General features: G+C 33.1%; 5 protein-coding genes across 5 annotated transcripts; all 5 read left to right on the forward strand.

Moving 5' to 3' along the window:
- Nucleotides 1-32: 32 nt before the first annotated feature.
- Tsp_04349 (serine/threonine-protein kinase Doa) lies at nucleotides 33-4,666 on the forward strand. Its single transcript, XM_003375115.1, is given in 15 exon segments — nucleotides 33-51; nucleotides 65-1,058; nucleotides 1,356-1,391; nucleotides 1,775-1,840; nucleotides 2,489-2,559; nucleotides 2,712-2,825; nucleotides 2,970-3,115; nucleotides 3,266-3,341; nucleotides 3,514-3,608; nucleotides 3,672-3,801; nucleotides 3,878-3,960; nucleotides 4,032-4,111; nucleotides 4,143-4,224; nucleotides 4,344-4,486; nucleotides 4,549-4,666. 15 exon segments carry the CDS (start codon nucleotides 33-35, stop codon nucleotides 4,664-4,666), a joined length of 2,253 nt encoding a protein of 750 aa, XP_003375163.1.
- A 1,615-nt stretch (nucleotides 4,667-6,281) lies between these two features.
- Nucleotides 6,282-8,410, forward strand: Tsp_04350 (U3 small nucleolar RNA-associated protein 6-like protein). Its single transcript, XM_003375116.1, has 12 exons — nucleotides 6,282-6,373; nucleotides 6,425-6,509; nucleotides 6,561-6,674; nucleotides 6,736-6,804; nucleotides 6,857-6,920; nucleotides 7,057-7,175; nucleotides 7,237-7,269; nucleotides 7,328-7,381; nucleotides 7,587-7,798; nucleotides 7,972-8,138; nucleotides 8,191-8,270; nucleotides 8,402-8,410. The coding sequence occupies exons 1-12, from the start codon at nucleotides 6,282-6,284 to the stop codon at nucleotides 8,408-8,410; spliced, it is 1,098 nt and encodes a 365-aa protein (XP_003375164.1).
- Nucleotides 8,411-8,574: 164 nt separating this feature from the next.
- On the forward strand, nucleotides 8,575-10,045 carry Tsp_04351 (conserved hypothetical protein). The gene is given in 10 exon segments (XM_003375117.1): nucleotides 8,575-8,649; nucleotides 8,706-8,783; nucleotides 8,847-8,891; nucleotides 8,904-8,962; nucleotides 9,012-9,078; nucleotides 9,161-9,389; nucleotides 9,465-9,534; nucleotides 9,665-9,735; nucleotides 9,923-9,954; nucleotides 10,007-10,045. The coding sequence occupies 10 exon segments, from the start codon at nucleotides 8,575-8,577 to the stop codon at nucleotides 10,043-10,045; spliced, it is 765 nt and encodes a 254-aa protein (XP_003375165.1).
- A 197-nt stretch (nucleotides 10,046-10,242) lies between these two features.
- Tsp_04352 (hypothetical protein) lies at nucleotides 10,243-11,315 on the forward strand. The gene is made up of 5 exons (XM_003375118.1): nucleotides 10,243-10,306; nucleotides 10,582-10,736; nucleotides 10,837-10,910; nucleotides 10,967-11,128; nucleotides 11,186-11,315. The coding sequence occupies exons 1-5, from the start codon at nucleotides 10,243-10,245 to the stop codon at nucleotides 11,313-11,315; spliced, it is 585 nt and encodes a 194-aa protein (XP_003375166.1).
- A 215-nt stretch (nucleotides 11,316-11,530) lies between these two features.
- On the forward strand, nucleotides 11,531-13,679 carry Tsp_04353 (hypothetical protein). Its single transcript, XM_003375119.1, has 3 exons — nucleotides 11,531-11,639; nucleotides 11,924-12,137; nucleotides 13,571-13,679. The coding sequence occupies exons 1-3, from the start codon at nucleotides 11,531-11,533 to the stop codon at nucleotides 13,677-13,679; spliced, it is 432 nt and encodes a 143-aa protein (XP_003375167.1).
- The last annotated feature ends 26 nt before the right edge of the window (nucleotides 13,680-13,705 follow it).

The following is a 13,705-nucleotide window of genomic DNA, read 5'->3' on the forward strand; positions in this document are numbered from 1 at the left end:
ACTTTTTGGCAATAATTTCCATTTTTTCTGTTATGTTTGAACGACGGTTTGGTTAAATTTGCAGCTTTGGTCTACACGAAGCTGATTGTCGGCCGGAAACTTTCACCTTGTCTGGACAGTGGCGCTGTGCGGACCAGCGGCCATCGAATCTCATTAGACAGTCCCGTCGAAAACCGCTTGCCCCAAGCGGCGGTGGTCGACGGATATTTGCATCATTTTCCACAACAGCAGCATAATCAGCGACAACAGCAACAGCAACAACAACATCCTCATCAGAAATATCAGCAGCAGCAGCAGCAGCATCATCATCATCATCATCATTTACAGCAACCTTTACGACGAAGGCGGCGTCTTGGGTGGGAGGTTTACGGGCACCCTTTGCTTAAAGAATTGCAAAGCTTTGCTGATACTTTGCGTGATTTGGATGGCTCTACCGTGTCGGTCCAGCGTCGAGCTGGACCTTCGCCGCCGATGCCGCTGAACGCTGCTGCCAACGCCACTGTCCAGCATGCTCCCATTCCACCCCCGCGGCGCCGTCGCCGCACAATTGCCGTCGTGCCTGTTTCTCTGTCTCGCAGTGATCCGAGCTTGTACGTTGTTGATTTCCCAGTCCAAGCTTCTTCTGGTGAAGCTGTTGACAACGGTGGTAAAGGTGCCGAAGAGGTCGCCGGTGCCGAGGTGGCGCTCAGCGCAATGCTCGATCGGTTTGCTATTTTTGAGCCGGCATCCGGTGTGGTGCAGCAATTGCAGCCGACGACAAGCTTACAAAAGAAGGACAGTAAAGGTGGTGGGAAAAATGTCTATTACCAATATCCCTGCCCGTTCAGTCGACCGAACATTCTGGCCGAGGCTGTTGACGTTGTACCTCCTCCCCCGCCTCCGCCGCCTAGCACTGACGGCGTTGCGACGCTTGTTGCAGCAGCTGCGCCAGAGCAAGAGGTAAAAGCACCTTTGCTGCCGGTTGCTTCTGCGCTTTCAAATCAGCAGCAGCAGCAGCAGCAACAACAACAGCAATCTTCTCCTCCAGTCGTTGAGCAGGACGTAAACGATCGACCGTTGTTGGTACGGCACGCAATTATCATTATCATTATCATTATTGCTATTAGTAATAGTATTTACACTTGGCTTACCTGTTTTGTTTATTGCACGTTTGCTCGTCCATTGCAAGTCCATTTAAAAAAGAAAACTTTTAATAGCTTCAATCAGTATTTGAAACTTTCTGAATTGTTGCTGCTAATTGAGAGGGTGACTATTGTTCGAGTCTTTTTTCTCTTTAGAAAAAACATTTTGAATATCTCGAAGTGAGCTCGAAGTTATTTGTTAATAGTTTACTTTTTTACATGAACAAATATTAGACATTACACATTGGGCAGAAGAGAAGGTTTAGCAAGGTAATTTTAGAAAGGCAGATGTTGTGTTTCTATTGAACGGAGTATATGATTCAGCAGTATTTGCGAGCAGTATAGCATTCATGAAACCGACTGAAATTTGATTTGATCGAAAAATACGTCTTACCAATTTCATCACAATGGCAGCTGAGTTTAAATTAATTCTAAATTTAATTTTAATTTTAATTAATTCTTTAATTTTCAATCATTGGTCGGGTTAAATGGATTTGAACTGCGTACATTTAGAGATGTTGAATTTATTCCATATTGTAATATTTCATCTGTTGATCGATTTGACAAGCATGTTTGTGATGTAGACAAATTATTACGCTGCCGTTTCTTTTTTTTCTCTTTTTTTATAATAATTTCAGTTAAAAAATAAACAGTATCGATATTGTAAAAAGTTCTTCTGCTGAGGTTCTTGTTGCTTGGAACGTTGCTGATGGGTGCATGTATGACAAAGTCAAATCAAATTGTCCATCTTTATCTTTGTATAATTTGGGATGTTTTTTCAACTTCTTGAAAGCAAGATTTGAGCATTTATTTGCAAAGTTAGCTGAATTGTCTATTCTTTACTTTGAATGTAGCGTTACTTGCAGAGATGAAAAAAAGAGCTAATTAAGATTAACAATCTATTGTTTGTTAATGTTCTTAGCAAGATATAATTGGTTTTCGTAGATTTGGTATTCGTTCCCAGTTGGTCGGTTTTGATAAATAAAAACGTTAAAAATAGAACTTTATTGCAATTAATATTAATTTATACCTAATACGATACATTGATATTGCTGTATTTGAGTCGATGAGTTATGTTTACTATAATCATTTTGATATTATTGCATTTCATTATTTGTTATTTATTGCATTATGAAGCTTTTTTGTTTTGTTTTGTTTTCTGAACAATTGAATTATGATTTGAACGTTTATGCATGTGCTTGTTGTTAATGCGTTAAATGCTAGCAGATGATGAAAGTTTGAAGATATATTTTCTCTAAAATGTCTGATACGTATGTACATTGTGTTGTTGCACAATGCAGTTGCAGATAAATAAGCTTGTTTTGTTTTGATTTTTGTTGTTGTTGAGACAAATTGTGAACTACCAGAATATGCGATGCACACGTCCACAGGATGTTGAATTGTCATCATAACCGAAATACTGCGATCTTGGCTTTCGGTAATTTCCTTTTTTTGGGGGCAAAGTTCTTGTTTAGTGCATTTGAAGCATACAGAAAAAAAAGTTGCAATGCGTTTTTGTTTTTCTGCTCTTTAACTGCTGCTGATTGCATAAGAATGGCCAGAGTGTTTCTTTTTGATTTTTTTGCGGAGATCGCTCATTTTGGGAAATCATTGATACGAGATGTCATGACGCTTATCACATTGTTCAGAGATCTGAAAGCAGGCGAAGCAGCGATGATGGACTGATTCGAGATGACAAGCATGGTCATTTGATCTACAACATTGGCGACATCATTCAGTCTAGATGTACATATATTAATAATGCATTCATTTAGTGATGTTTCGCCCATACGTTTGTAAAAGTGAAATTAATGATTTTTTGTGACATGAGATTATTTTTCTTTTTAGATGAAGTGATTAAAACCCTTGGCGAAGGTACGTTTGGTAGGGTGGTCCAGGTTCGTGATCACGAGAATGAACAAAGTGAGCCGTTGGCTTTGAAAATTATTAAAAATGTCGACAAATACCGCGAAGCCGCCAAGCTTGAAGTCAACGTTTTGAAGAAGTTAATGGAAAAGGATCCCGCAGGCAATTTGTGAGTTACTTTATTTTCTTTCATTATTTTTTTAATTTTCATTTTATAACTTGTTCACTTGTTCCGATTTTATTTCATATTATTATGGAAAATTTTTGCTTATTTTTAGTCTTTGCATTCATTTGGTCCATCATTTCAACTATTTCGGGCACATGTGTCTGGTTTTCCCTATGATGGGATTGAGCGTTTTTGATTTTCTGAAGGCAAATAATTATTATCCATATCCGATGCATCAAGTTCGACACATCGCTTATCAGCTTTGCTACGCAGTCAACTGTAAGACACTGAAAATTGAATATTTGCACACAGCTTTTGCAAATTTACATTAATTAATGAATTTGTTATTTGTACATTTAGTTATGCATCAGAATCACTTAACGCACACAGATTTGAAGCCGGAAAATTTGCTATTTGTCCATCCGGAATATGACATCAAAATTGACATGAAAAGAGTATGTGATTGTTTACTTCTGCTTTTTGTTGTTTGCTTTTCGAATAAACTTTGTTCTTTGTAGAATAAAGAATATCGTATTATTCGGGATACGAGCGTTCGAGTGATTGATTTTGGTTCTGCTACATTCGACCATGAGCATCACAGTACAATTGTTTCTACTCGACATTACCGCGCTCCTGAAGTTATTCTCGGTTAGTACAAAACGCGCACGTTGTTTGGGATCGGTATGTGGCTTGAAAGTTTACTGGAATATTTTGTTTGTTTCAGAGCTGGGCTGGTCACATCCTTGTGATGTGTGGAGCATTGGTTGTATTATTTTCGAACTTCTTCTTGGAACAACTCTTTTTCAGGTGCGCGGCTTCTTTAGAAAATGCAGATCGAAATTATGCTTACAAATGCGTTTCTTTTTTTTCTTTTGTAGACTCATGAAAATCTGGAACATTTAGCTATGATGGAGCGGATACTTGGGCCACTGCCGTATAGAATGTGCAGAAAGACGAAGTATGTTCAGTTGTTGTGTTTTGTTTTTTAGCGTCAGCAGAAAAATGACATTTCAGGACACGTTATTTTTATCACGGGCGTTTAGACTGGGACATAAGACATCCTTCTGGACGGTATGTTCGCGATAATTGCAAGCCTCTCAGTGTAAGAAGCGGTTTTGCTGAGCGCAAAATTGGCTTTTCTTGTTATTCAAAAAGAGTGTAGTAATATTTTAAATTGGACGGATGTTTAGCGTTATTTGTTGGCTGGTGACGTAGAACACGAAGAAATTTTTGACATCGTGTCATGCATGCTGGAATACGAGCCATCGCAGCGAATCAAACTAGCGGACTCGCTTGAACATCGATTTTTCCATCGTCTTCCTGAAAATCAAAAGTTTGTTTTTGAAATGTGATAACAAAAGAAAAAAGCATGCTGAATTTCGTTGCATATTGCAGGTTGCACAAAAGCAGCAGTAGCAGAAATCAAACGGTCTCTGATTTCTCCGGATCTTTGAAAGGTTGCTGCTCCACGTCAAGTCTGCTTTCAGAAGAATTCAGCTCGGTTGCTGATTGAAATTTGCATATCAAATTCGATTTCCTTCGAAACTTTATCAGAAAAAGAAGTTATTTGTTTGGACATGAATTGGCAACTGTGAATTTACAGTTCCCCTTTGACCGGCAAATGTTCTGCTATTCTGCTCAAGTTATTTAATTCTAATTAATTAACAATGAACGGATTAATTGTACATGCATCAACACACGTTCAGTGGTGCACCAGTGAAAATAAATTCTTTTCACCGCTAGAATTCGCATATGACAAACAGTTGAAAAACTGAACAGTTTTTTATCCTGAAAATTCACATAATTTTCTTCTTCATGTTATAAAAAAAACAAAAATATTGTAATGAAATAAACAAGTGGAAATGTGTTTCGATGGGCATTTAATAAGCACACAATTAATTAGCTTAAACAACAATAGGTGAAGACAAGCACCCAACTGTCGGTGAAGGAACAAGTGGTCGTTTTTTCATCGGCGATATCAAATTTTTTTACAGAATTCAATTTCAACAACCAGGATAGACGCTTCTGAGAAAATCAAAAAAAACTTATTCACCTCTGTTTTCAACGCAAGCTTTTTGCTGCTTCGATTTATAAATGGAATGGGAGAAATTTTTAAAAACATTACAACACTGAAAAAAAACTGTTCGAATGATTCTATCTAAAAATTGACATTTACAAAATATTGGCAACTGGTCGTTGGCAAAAAGCCTTAAACGACGATCTTTTTCAAAATACAGACTACAATATTGATGGTCAAGTATTAAAATTTTAAATTTACATTGTTCAACTGCCTGAAATGGATGTGTAAATATGCCAATATATATGCTTCATTAAATTTTGGCAAGTTATAAAAATAAATTTACACAAGACAATTCAAAATTTGTTTGTTAAATAATATGCAGTAAATTGTTGGCATTCATCGCATGGAAATATAGCCATTTGTTGTAAATAAAGTCAGGTTCAATTGTTTTTCAATCGTTTGCCGCTGGAACAAGAACTGGTTATGTGGAATAATCTTTGTCACTTGCCAAATTTATGGTTGACACAAGGTAAAACTTTCGTTGCAAACAAAACGCAACAAGCAACCAACAAAAGCAACGCTTTATTTACCATTTGCACAATGTTTGAAGCTTTTGAGAAATTTTTACACTACAGTCGTCATATTTTGATGCGCTAAAATTAGTGGTCGAAATCTCTATCGCCTGGCATTTTGATCGACTCATACTCCAATATATTGCTCGTGATGTGATTTTACATAAAAAAACAGCTCTGCGCTTTGTTTATTATTATTTTATTTCGTTAACACACGTGCAAACTTTGGGTAAATAATGACAAGGGAAGATTGCTCAGATTTGAAGTAGAACAAAAAATCAGAATTGACCAATCAGATTGCGCATTAAGTGCGTGAATTCTTTCACCGTCTAGCCTTTCTCTGATCACTTTTATTATTCGTATATTAAATGATGTTAATTTTCTATTTTTACATTAAATTAAATGCTAAAATTAATTATTACAAAGTTTTTTATAATATTGGTTTGACCTGCTGTATACAGAAAGTGATCTTTATTTTCTTTAAATACAGTAATAATGAATAGCAGTGAATAAGTATGTTATGAATTATTTTGAAAATGAGTGAATTCGTCCAGTTGCATCTTGAAGAGTTTCTACCAGTTTTTGAACATCTTGAACATCTTCACATTTTTAATAAAAATGAGATAAGGTTGTATTAATTAATTTAAAATGTTCTAAAAATCTAAGTCTTCTTTTCTAGAAGGGTCATCAAAAAGCTTAAATATTACGAATATAAGCAGCAGAAGCGTAACAAGACGAAGGAGGATTTATTAAATTTAATAAAAGTATTTACATTATTTTATAATTTTTGAATTGTTTTAACCAAAAATGTTTAGTATCTATGTTCATTCTACTTGTTAATCCGAGAACGCAGATCTGTGATAAAAGTATTTTCGAATAAAGAGGAAATTGAATTTATTCTTGCTGGAAGAATTGATAATTTATATAGGGTAACATTTTATTGCATCTTCCTTTTTATTTGCTTTATTATTCATTTGTTTTATTGTTAAGGTAGCCTGCCGTCGTCATCCTGATGATGAAAATATATGGCTTGCACGAATTCAGTTTGCTGAAAAGAGAGTAAATTTTGTTTTATTTTATACTTTTCCGGAATATGAATTTTTACTTTTAGAAAATGTTTCATTCTGTTAGCAAATTATATCTTCATATGCTTCAACTACATACCAGGAAACCGAGTAAGTTATTAATTAACTGTGATTGTCGGAAAAAATTGAATATGATTTTTCAGTAGTTTTCATGATTTTGCAAATTAATTGAAATTAAAATATTTATTTTGTCCATTTTCGTAATAATGGAACATATATTTTTCAGATCTTTGGCTGTTAGCAGCAAAATGGGAATTTGAAAAAAATGGCAGTTGTGAAAATGCTCGTTTGCTTTTACAACGAGCTATTCGTTTCAATGAGAAAAGCAAGAAAATTTGGATTGAAGTATTTTAAGCTTAAAGCTGTTTAATTTTTGCTTAAAATAATAAAAAAGTTTGTTTTTTAGTATTTTCGATTTGAATTATTGTATATTGAAAAGGTAATTATTTGAAAATGTGCATTGTATCTGTTCGTTTGAATTTGTATCTTTTATTTAGCTATATCAACGGTTTTTGCTAATTAGAAGTTCGGGAAATGGTGAAAAAGATATTGTAAGTTTGATTTTTGTGTAGTGTTTTTGAAATAAAAGCTTATTAAAAGTTAAGAATTAAGATGTTTTTTTCATTAATTTTGCAGATGAATTGACGTAATAATGTTACATTGAATTTTGAAATATTTTAATGTTGGTTTTTTTTAATCAGATGTATTTTGTTTGATAATTTACAGTTGTGGTATTTGTATTTTTGAAATTTTTAGGAAGAAGAGTTTAACTTTAATCGATATTTGAAACTTCCAGAGATCATTTTTCTCAACGCAGCAAAAGCTATTCCAAGTAATGAAAATTATTTAATTAACAGTAAAGCAAATCATAGGATAATTTTAGATGATTTAAAGCTTTTTCAGCAATTTTTGAATATTGCTGGAATGTTTCCGTTTTCTGAAGAGCTGAAAGAAACAATCATGAAATTGTAAGTTTGAGCGTTTGTTTGTTCCTTCTGTAGACAGAGTTTTATTTGAGGTGATTACTGTAGTTGCGTATTTTTGAAAATTATTCCTTTTAAATTCAAATAGACATATGATTTTTTTCAGATAAATCCATTTATTTTGAATTTTCTCTCTGAAAATAACCTTTATCTTTTAGTCTTGAAGCGAATTTCGATGATGAAGAGTTCACTGATTGGCATATAAGGAGAAAATATGAGCAGAGTTTGGATTTGGATGGTTTAATAATTGAAAATGACAGCGCGCATGTAATTTTCAATAACTGCATTCAATTATATGAAGAGGAAATTCAGAAGAAGCGAAATGGTAAGAATGATTTGTAATGAAAATTAGCTACTCATTAAAAAGAATTTTTTAGAAAAAATATGGAAATTGTACATCAATTTCTGCAGAGATATATTTCACAGTACACCGTCAAGAGAGCGATTGAAAGTTGAAGTAATTTTCCGATGATAAATTTGATTATGATTAGTAATTTTGATATTGTAAACATCAGAGCTACAAGCGAATGTTTGTTGGTTACGCAGTATGCTGTCGACTGTTTCCTGAAAACTTTAATTTTATTTTAGAATGGGTAAGATAATGGAATTTTGATTTCGATTTTGAAAATTTCAACGTGAAATTTAATTATCCATAATAGGCTTGCGTTTGTCCAAATTTGAAATGCAAGATAGATGTTTTAAAATTTGCCATTTCTAAACATCCTCAAAAGGTAGAGTTCTGGTTGCTTCTGTTTCGTATTATGGACAAGATGAAATTGTCAAAGGAAGAAACTATAGCATTACTGAAACGAGCTGTGAATTCAGTTGCAGAAAAGGTAGTTTCTTTGTTTGAAATGTTTTGTGAAGGAAATTACAATTTTTTTGTTTGCAGGATGCGTTTCCAATATGGAAAACAGTAATCAACTGGTATTCATGTAATGCTCCGTCAAAGTTGGAAGAACAATTGGAAGTAAAATGGAAGATGATGAATAACTGAATTATCATTTTGCATTGTGAAAATTTGCATTTTTAGTCTGCATTGTTATCTACGTCGATTGTATCGAATTATGCAAAATTAGTATATTTAAAGAATGCTAGTCAGTCTGTTGAAGTGGATGCTTTGGGGAACATTCGTAAATTGTTCAACAGGTGAAAATTATTATTTTATTTTTTCAGATTGAACTTATTAAATTTTCAGACTGCGTTTGATTGCTCCGAATGAATTGAAATTTTATCGTTTTTACATAAATATTGAACTATCCCAGGTAAAATGACGAGAACGAATAATTAATTGCAATTGTTGTATTTTTCTTTGAATATATTGTGCAATTATTATATTCCTTGCAGAATGTGAAATCCACTAAGCATATTCGTAGTGCGTACGAATTTGCATTGCTCGAACATGGGAAAGATTGCTTGAAAATTTGGTTGGAATATATGCAATTCGAATCCGACTGTACAGAAGGTGATCCGTGTCGTTGCAGCAGAATTTATTCCCAGGCGTTGAAAAATCTTCGTCCAGATTTGGTGAAACAATTTGTAGAAAGTTATACGTTACTTGTAGCCAATGGTGCCAGTTTAAACTGAAAAAATTGTTGTTCATTGGGAACTGCTATTTTTCATATATTTTGTTTTTATTGTTCAAGTTGAGCAATTAACGAACATCAAGCAATTTGTTGCTATTCATCAACGTTTGGTAAGCTCAAATATCTGAATTACGTGTATATAATATTATTATGTGCGTGAAAATAATAAAAATTTCTCGTAAAAAATAATTTTTTCACAAACAAGAAAGAAATTATTTGCTGGCGTCGGTGATTTGAAGATTTATGATTAATGATATTAATTTAGTGAATGCCAAATTGTTGAAGCTTCGGCCGCTTGTGCGGTTCATTTGTCATCGTTTCATTTGCCCGCTTGTGGTTAATTTGTCTATATCTTCTGCTTCTTCTGCTTATTATTATTCTTCTTTTGCATTGTGTGAAAGAGGAAGCTATTTTACATTTGGCAATTTTCTTGTTTCACAAATAACAGTTTTATTTTTTAATATTAACATTTTTAATAAGCATATTTGGTTCAAACAAAGGTTTTACTCATTTTATTTTCAAGAACGCCGAATTTTGGCACTTTTACGCTCGCAAGTAATAAGAATCTGCATTTTATTTACTTGTTGTTAATTACTTATTATTTCAGATTGAATATTCAAATTTGAAAAGTTCATTTGGGTCATAACGTTAGCTTCTCTATACTGATTGATTGGTTTTTTCCCCATGAATCATATTTCCAGCATGGCTGCACACTACGCATATATTTAACGCTCTGATTTTGGTTGGCATATATATATTTATATAATTCAAGCTACGTTTCCTGCCTGCTTCATATTATTATTATTATTTTCCGAAGGTGGAAAGAAATATTATCCATAAAATATGCAAATTGTTGAAAATGTATGTTCGCATTTCGACAGTCCAAGTGCGGAAAATTTTTTCCAAGGTAACTTTACCACGTTCAGATTATTCATTTCATATCCTACTCCTACGTTAACAGTTTTTTTATTTAATTTGCTTTCTGAAAAATATTTCAAGCAATATGCGGTGGAAATTAATTTCCAAAGTGTAATATTATAATTATTGTTGTTGTTATTTGTTTTCTTAAATTGATTGATCACTTTTGAAATTTTTTCCCAAATCCGAGTGATGAGCAGCAGTTGGTGTCGAACTTATGAAGCAAATATTGAATTAACTTATTGGAATAATTTTTAATTTCAGCAATCGACAGAACATCGATGATGCTAATCTTGTTGACGTTTCTTGCCAGTGCGTTTATTGTCATTTGTTTTGCAATCAGTTTGCACTTCATCATCAAATACGTCTCGTCGATTGAACAACGCTGGCGAATGATTTGGCTTCTCCAAATATTTCTGGTAAAATTAATTTTTTGGGATAATGCAAAATAAAACTGTTTTTTATCTAATAACTTAATTTTTTCGGGGGTTTTTGCTTTGAAAATGAATATTGTTGCAGGCAATCAGTGTTTGCAGTTGCGTCGGCATGTGCGTACCGAGAGCCATAGCAGTTTGTGAAATTATGATGCTCTTGTAAATTTGCAAAAACATTTTTTTTTCATAATTTGAGAAAAATCATATTTTTTCAGCTCTTTTTCCCAGTGTTTGTTCAAATATGTACGTTTTATTGTTGGCTGTTTCGACGGTGAAGAGAATATGACATTCAGATTGGAAGGCGACTACATCAATTACCGTGAACCTGAGTTGTGTTGCATCTGCTGTCCATGTTTGCCTGTGAAAGTGATCACAAAGTATGTTGTTTAGTTTATTTTAATTTTTTGAAATCAAATTATCATTTTTCATCAGAGATCGAATTCGAGCAATACGTTGGTTGATTTATCAAAACGCAATTCTACTTCCGATTTCTTATATTTTGGCTTTGTTGGTGAAATTGGACAAATTCGACGAAGTCACCAATATTTCGGCAAGATTTTTTGAAAATACTTTTGTGCAGTGAAAATTATGAAATTTATGTTTTTCCTTAGATTTCAGTTTCATATCCAATAATTATTACTGTTACGACAGTTTCCGCTTTGGTGGCAGCGTATGGGACCATTTTGCTCAGTAAAATTAGCTTGCTGCTGTTGAAAGATTACTGTTTGACGGCATTGAAAGTGAACATTCAATTGTTGATCTTTTTTTTCAACTTTCAAATGCCATTGTTTCGCCTGCTCACTGTTGGAACAATAACTTGCAACGGCATTATTCCCGCTTACGACCGTTCATTCAGTAATTTTCCACTCTCAAATAATACAATACCACGTTATTATATATGTAAAAATATAATTGAACCTGATTTTCATTTTAATATACTTTTTTTACATGCAATAGATTAATTTTATTTCTGGTCAATTAATCCTCAATAGAGCATGCATTGTTCTGCATCATATAGGTGAATGGTTATTTTGTTGAATATGATGAGTTTCATTTTCTGCGAAATATAAATTACAAAACAGTGTGTAACAGGTTAAAAAAATGAAATTTATCATAACATCTATGTTTAATAATTGGAAAATTTGTTTCTTTTTTCTTACTTTTTTGTTTAGTGTGGAGTCAAGTTTTGCTGGTCACGGAATGCCTTGTGCTGAGCTACGTGCTGTGTTGGTTTCTCAGACCTTGTGTTAACAAAGCGTTCGATCTGTATCCGGTGCATTTGCCCAAACGATTGCCCGTATACGTGGACGTGACAACAAGCATCGACGATGGCATAATGCTAGAGCTGAGCAAAAAATCTAACCAATCCAAAGTGCCACACAACGCGTTATAAAAGTATTGTTGCATTTTTCTTTTTTTTTCTTAAATCAAATTACCTATTACTGAAAAGCAGTACTGTAAGCGTACTTGGAAATTTTCAATCACAAGAGTTGTATTAATTAAGCACATATAATACAATAGTAAACTTATAAGATTTGTTATTTTTTTGTTCAAATTAACCGTGCAGGTATTATGTTGAATGACGACGATGTTGATAAAATTAATCGATGCTGGTGATGAAAATTATTGGTGATGTTCTGGGAAATGGGAAGTTTTATGCATTGTTTCAAATGTATACGCATAACTTTGTAAAATTATAAGTATTATTATTATTGTTTTTAACACTGAATTGAATACGGTTTCGTGCAAATTGAGGTTATGCAGTGATGATTGTTCACAATGCATTGTGCATTCATTGAAAAAGTGGGCTATTATCAACGTAAAGAGTATCGTAAAAATTTATATAACCTGCAGAATTATTCTACGATCCAATAAACACTTTCATGATTCTGAATTCAACAGACTGCACTCACTGTTATTGATTAATAATTTTTTTGATTGCTTTTTATATATTGTCTGCATTTTTTGCGCGAAATAGGTTGTGGCAGTTGTAGGATTTGAAATTTCGCATTCAAGCTGAGAGCTTTGACTTCAGCTCAAAAACTGCTGTGAAATTACCATTCATTTGTTTGACGCTTTATTCTTGAAAGTTCTCTAAATTTGAAATTCAAGAAAAATCGTTTTAACAAAATAACGTTTTTATTATGGTTCTTTTGTGGAAAATTCTTTTCATTCAAGTACACTTTAAACGCACAAGCATGGCGAACTGGTTTAATATTTCAAAAATTAAGAGTATAAAAATTAGCATAAAAAAGATTTGCATTTTGCATTGTGCGAAAATAAGCCAAGAGATGTTGCCATCTTTTTTTAGAGCAGACTCTTTTGCGTATTCAGTATTGATTCATACAAAGCAGGGCATTTATGAAACATTATAAACGTTTATTTAATTTGCAATTTTCAGCAAAGCTCTGTTTGATTAAATTATAAGAGGAATTTTTTTTTCTTTTTCGAAATTACGAATGATACTAGAATAGTATCCAATAATTTTTGAAAGTGTTAATTCGTTGATATTCTCATTCATTTTTTTTGATTGACTTATTATATTCACTTGTTTATTTTGAATGTTTTTAAAGAATTTTAATAAATTCAGTAATTTTAATAATTAATTTAAAATTAGGTATATTCTTTGTATTGATTGCTTTTTTCTTGAAATGAAAAATGCAACAACTATGAAGCAGTGGGAAGGAGGCTTTAAAAAGAAAGAAAAAACAAATTGAATAGATGTTTCTTTATTTTCATATTAAATGAATGATTTTTACGATTATTTTACCCGATGAAGTGGAAGTGGGATTTTTTTTTAATTTTTCCTTTTTGAATAGCAACAGTCAACAAAACGGATGTAGGTTAATGCCGGCATTAGGGAGTATGTACTTTTGTGGGCAACTTATGGTTTCAGATCAGCATTATTCACTGGTGGGAATTTTATAAACTAAATGGAAATGGGTTGATTGCAA

The sequence above is a fragment of the Trichinella spiralis genome (assembly GCF_000181795.1).
Source record: "Trichinella spiralis strain ISS 195 chromosome Unknown Scfld5, whole genome shotgun sequence".
Taxonomy (NCBI): domain Eukaryota; kingdom Metazoa; phylum Nematoda; class Enoplea; order Trichinellida; family Trichinellidae; genus Trichinella; species Trichinella spiralis.

What these genes read in the sequence shown, in the direction of transcription:
- Tsp_04349 (XM_003375115.1), top strand. An exon ending in CGCTCCTGAAGTTATTCTCG is followed by an intron (nt 3,802 to 3,877) that starts GTTAGTACAAAA and finishes TGTTTGTTTCAG; the next exon opens with AGCTGGGCTGGTCACATCCT. An exon ending in TTGGAACAACTCTTTTTCAG is followed by an intron (nt 3,961 to 4,031) that starts GTGCGCGGCTTC and finishes TTTCTTTTGTAG; the next exon opens with ACTCATGAAAATCTGGAACA.
- Tsp_04350 (XM_003375116.1), top strand. Translation starts at nt 6,282, where the DNA reads ATGAGTGAATTCGTCCAGTTGCATCTTGAAGAGTTTCTACCAGTTTTT. An exon ending in ACTACATACCAGGAAACCGA is followed by an intron (nt 6,921 to 7,056) that starts GTAAGTTATTAA and finishes TATATTTTTCAG; the next exon opens with ATCTTTGGCTGTTAGCAGCA. An exon ending in AATTATTGTATATTGAAAAG is followed by an intron (nt 7,270 to 7,327) that starts GTAATTATTTGA and finishes TCTTTTATTTAG; the next exon opens with CTATATCAACGGTTTTTGCT.
- Tsp_04351 (XM_003375117.1), top strand. Translation starts at nt 8,575, where the DNA reads ATGGACAAGATGAAATTGTCAAAGGAAGAAACTATAGCATTACTGAAA. An exon ending in ATTCGTAAATTGTTCAACAG is followed by an intron (nt 8,963 to 9,011) that starts GTGAAAATTATT and finishes TTAAATTTTCAG; the next exon opens with ACTGCGTTTGATTGCTCCGA. An exon ending in ACTTGTAGCCAATGGTGCCA is followed by an intron (nt 9,390 to 9,464) that starts GTTTAAACTGAA and finishes GTTCAAGTTGAG; the next exon opens with CAATTAACGAACATCAAGCA.
- Tsp_04352 (XM_003375118.1), top strand. Translation starts at nt 10,243, where the DNA reads ATGCAAATTGTTGAAAATGTATGTTCGCATTTCGACAGTCCAAGTGCG. An exon ending in TGCGGAAAATTTTTTCCAAG is followed by an intron (nt 10,307 to 10,581) that starts GTAACTTTACCA and finishes TTTTAATTTCAG; the next exon opens with CAATCGACAGAACATCGATG. An exon ending in TGTGAAATTATGATGCTCTT is followed by an intron (nt 10,911 to 10,966) that starts GTAAATTTGCAA and finishes ATATTTTTTCAG; the next exon opens with CTCTTTTTCCCAGTGTTTGT.
- Tsp_04353 (XM_003375119.1), top strand. Translation starts at nt 11,531, where the DNA reads ATGCCATTGTTTCGCCTGCTCACTGTTGGAACAATAACTTGCAACGGC. An exon ending in CTCAAATAATACAATACCAC is followed by an intron (nt 11,640 to 11,923) that starts GTTATTATATAT and finishes TTTTTTGTTTAG; the next exon opens with TGTGGAGTCAAGTTTTGCTG. An exon ending in TCCAAAGTGCCACACAACGC is followed by an intron (nt 12,138 to 13,570) that starts GTTATAAAAGTA and finishes CTTTTTGAATAG; the next exon opens with CAACAGTCAACAAAACGGAT.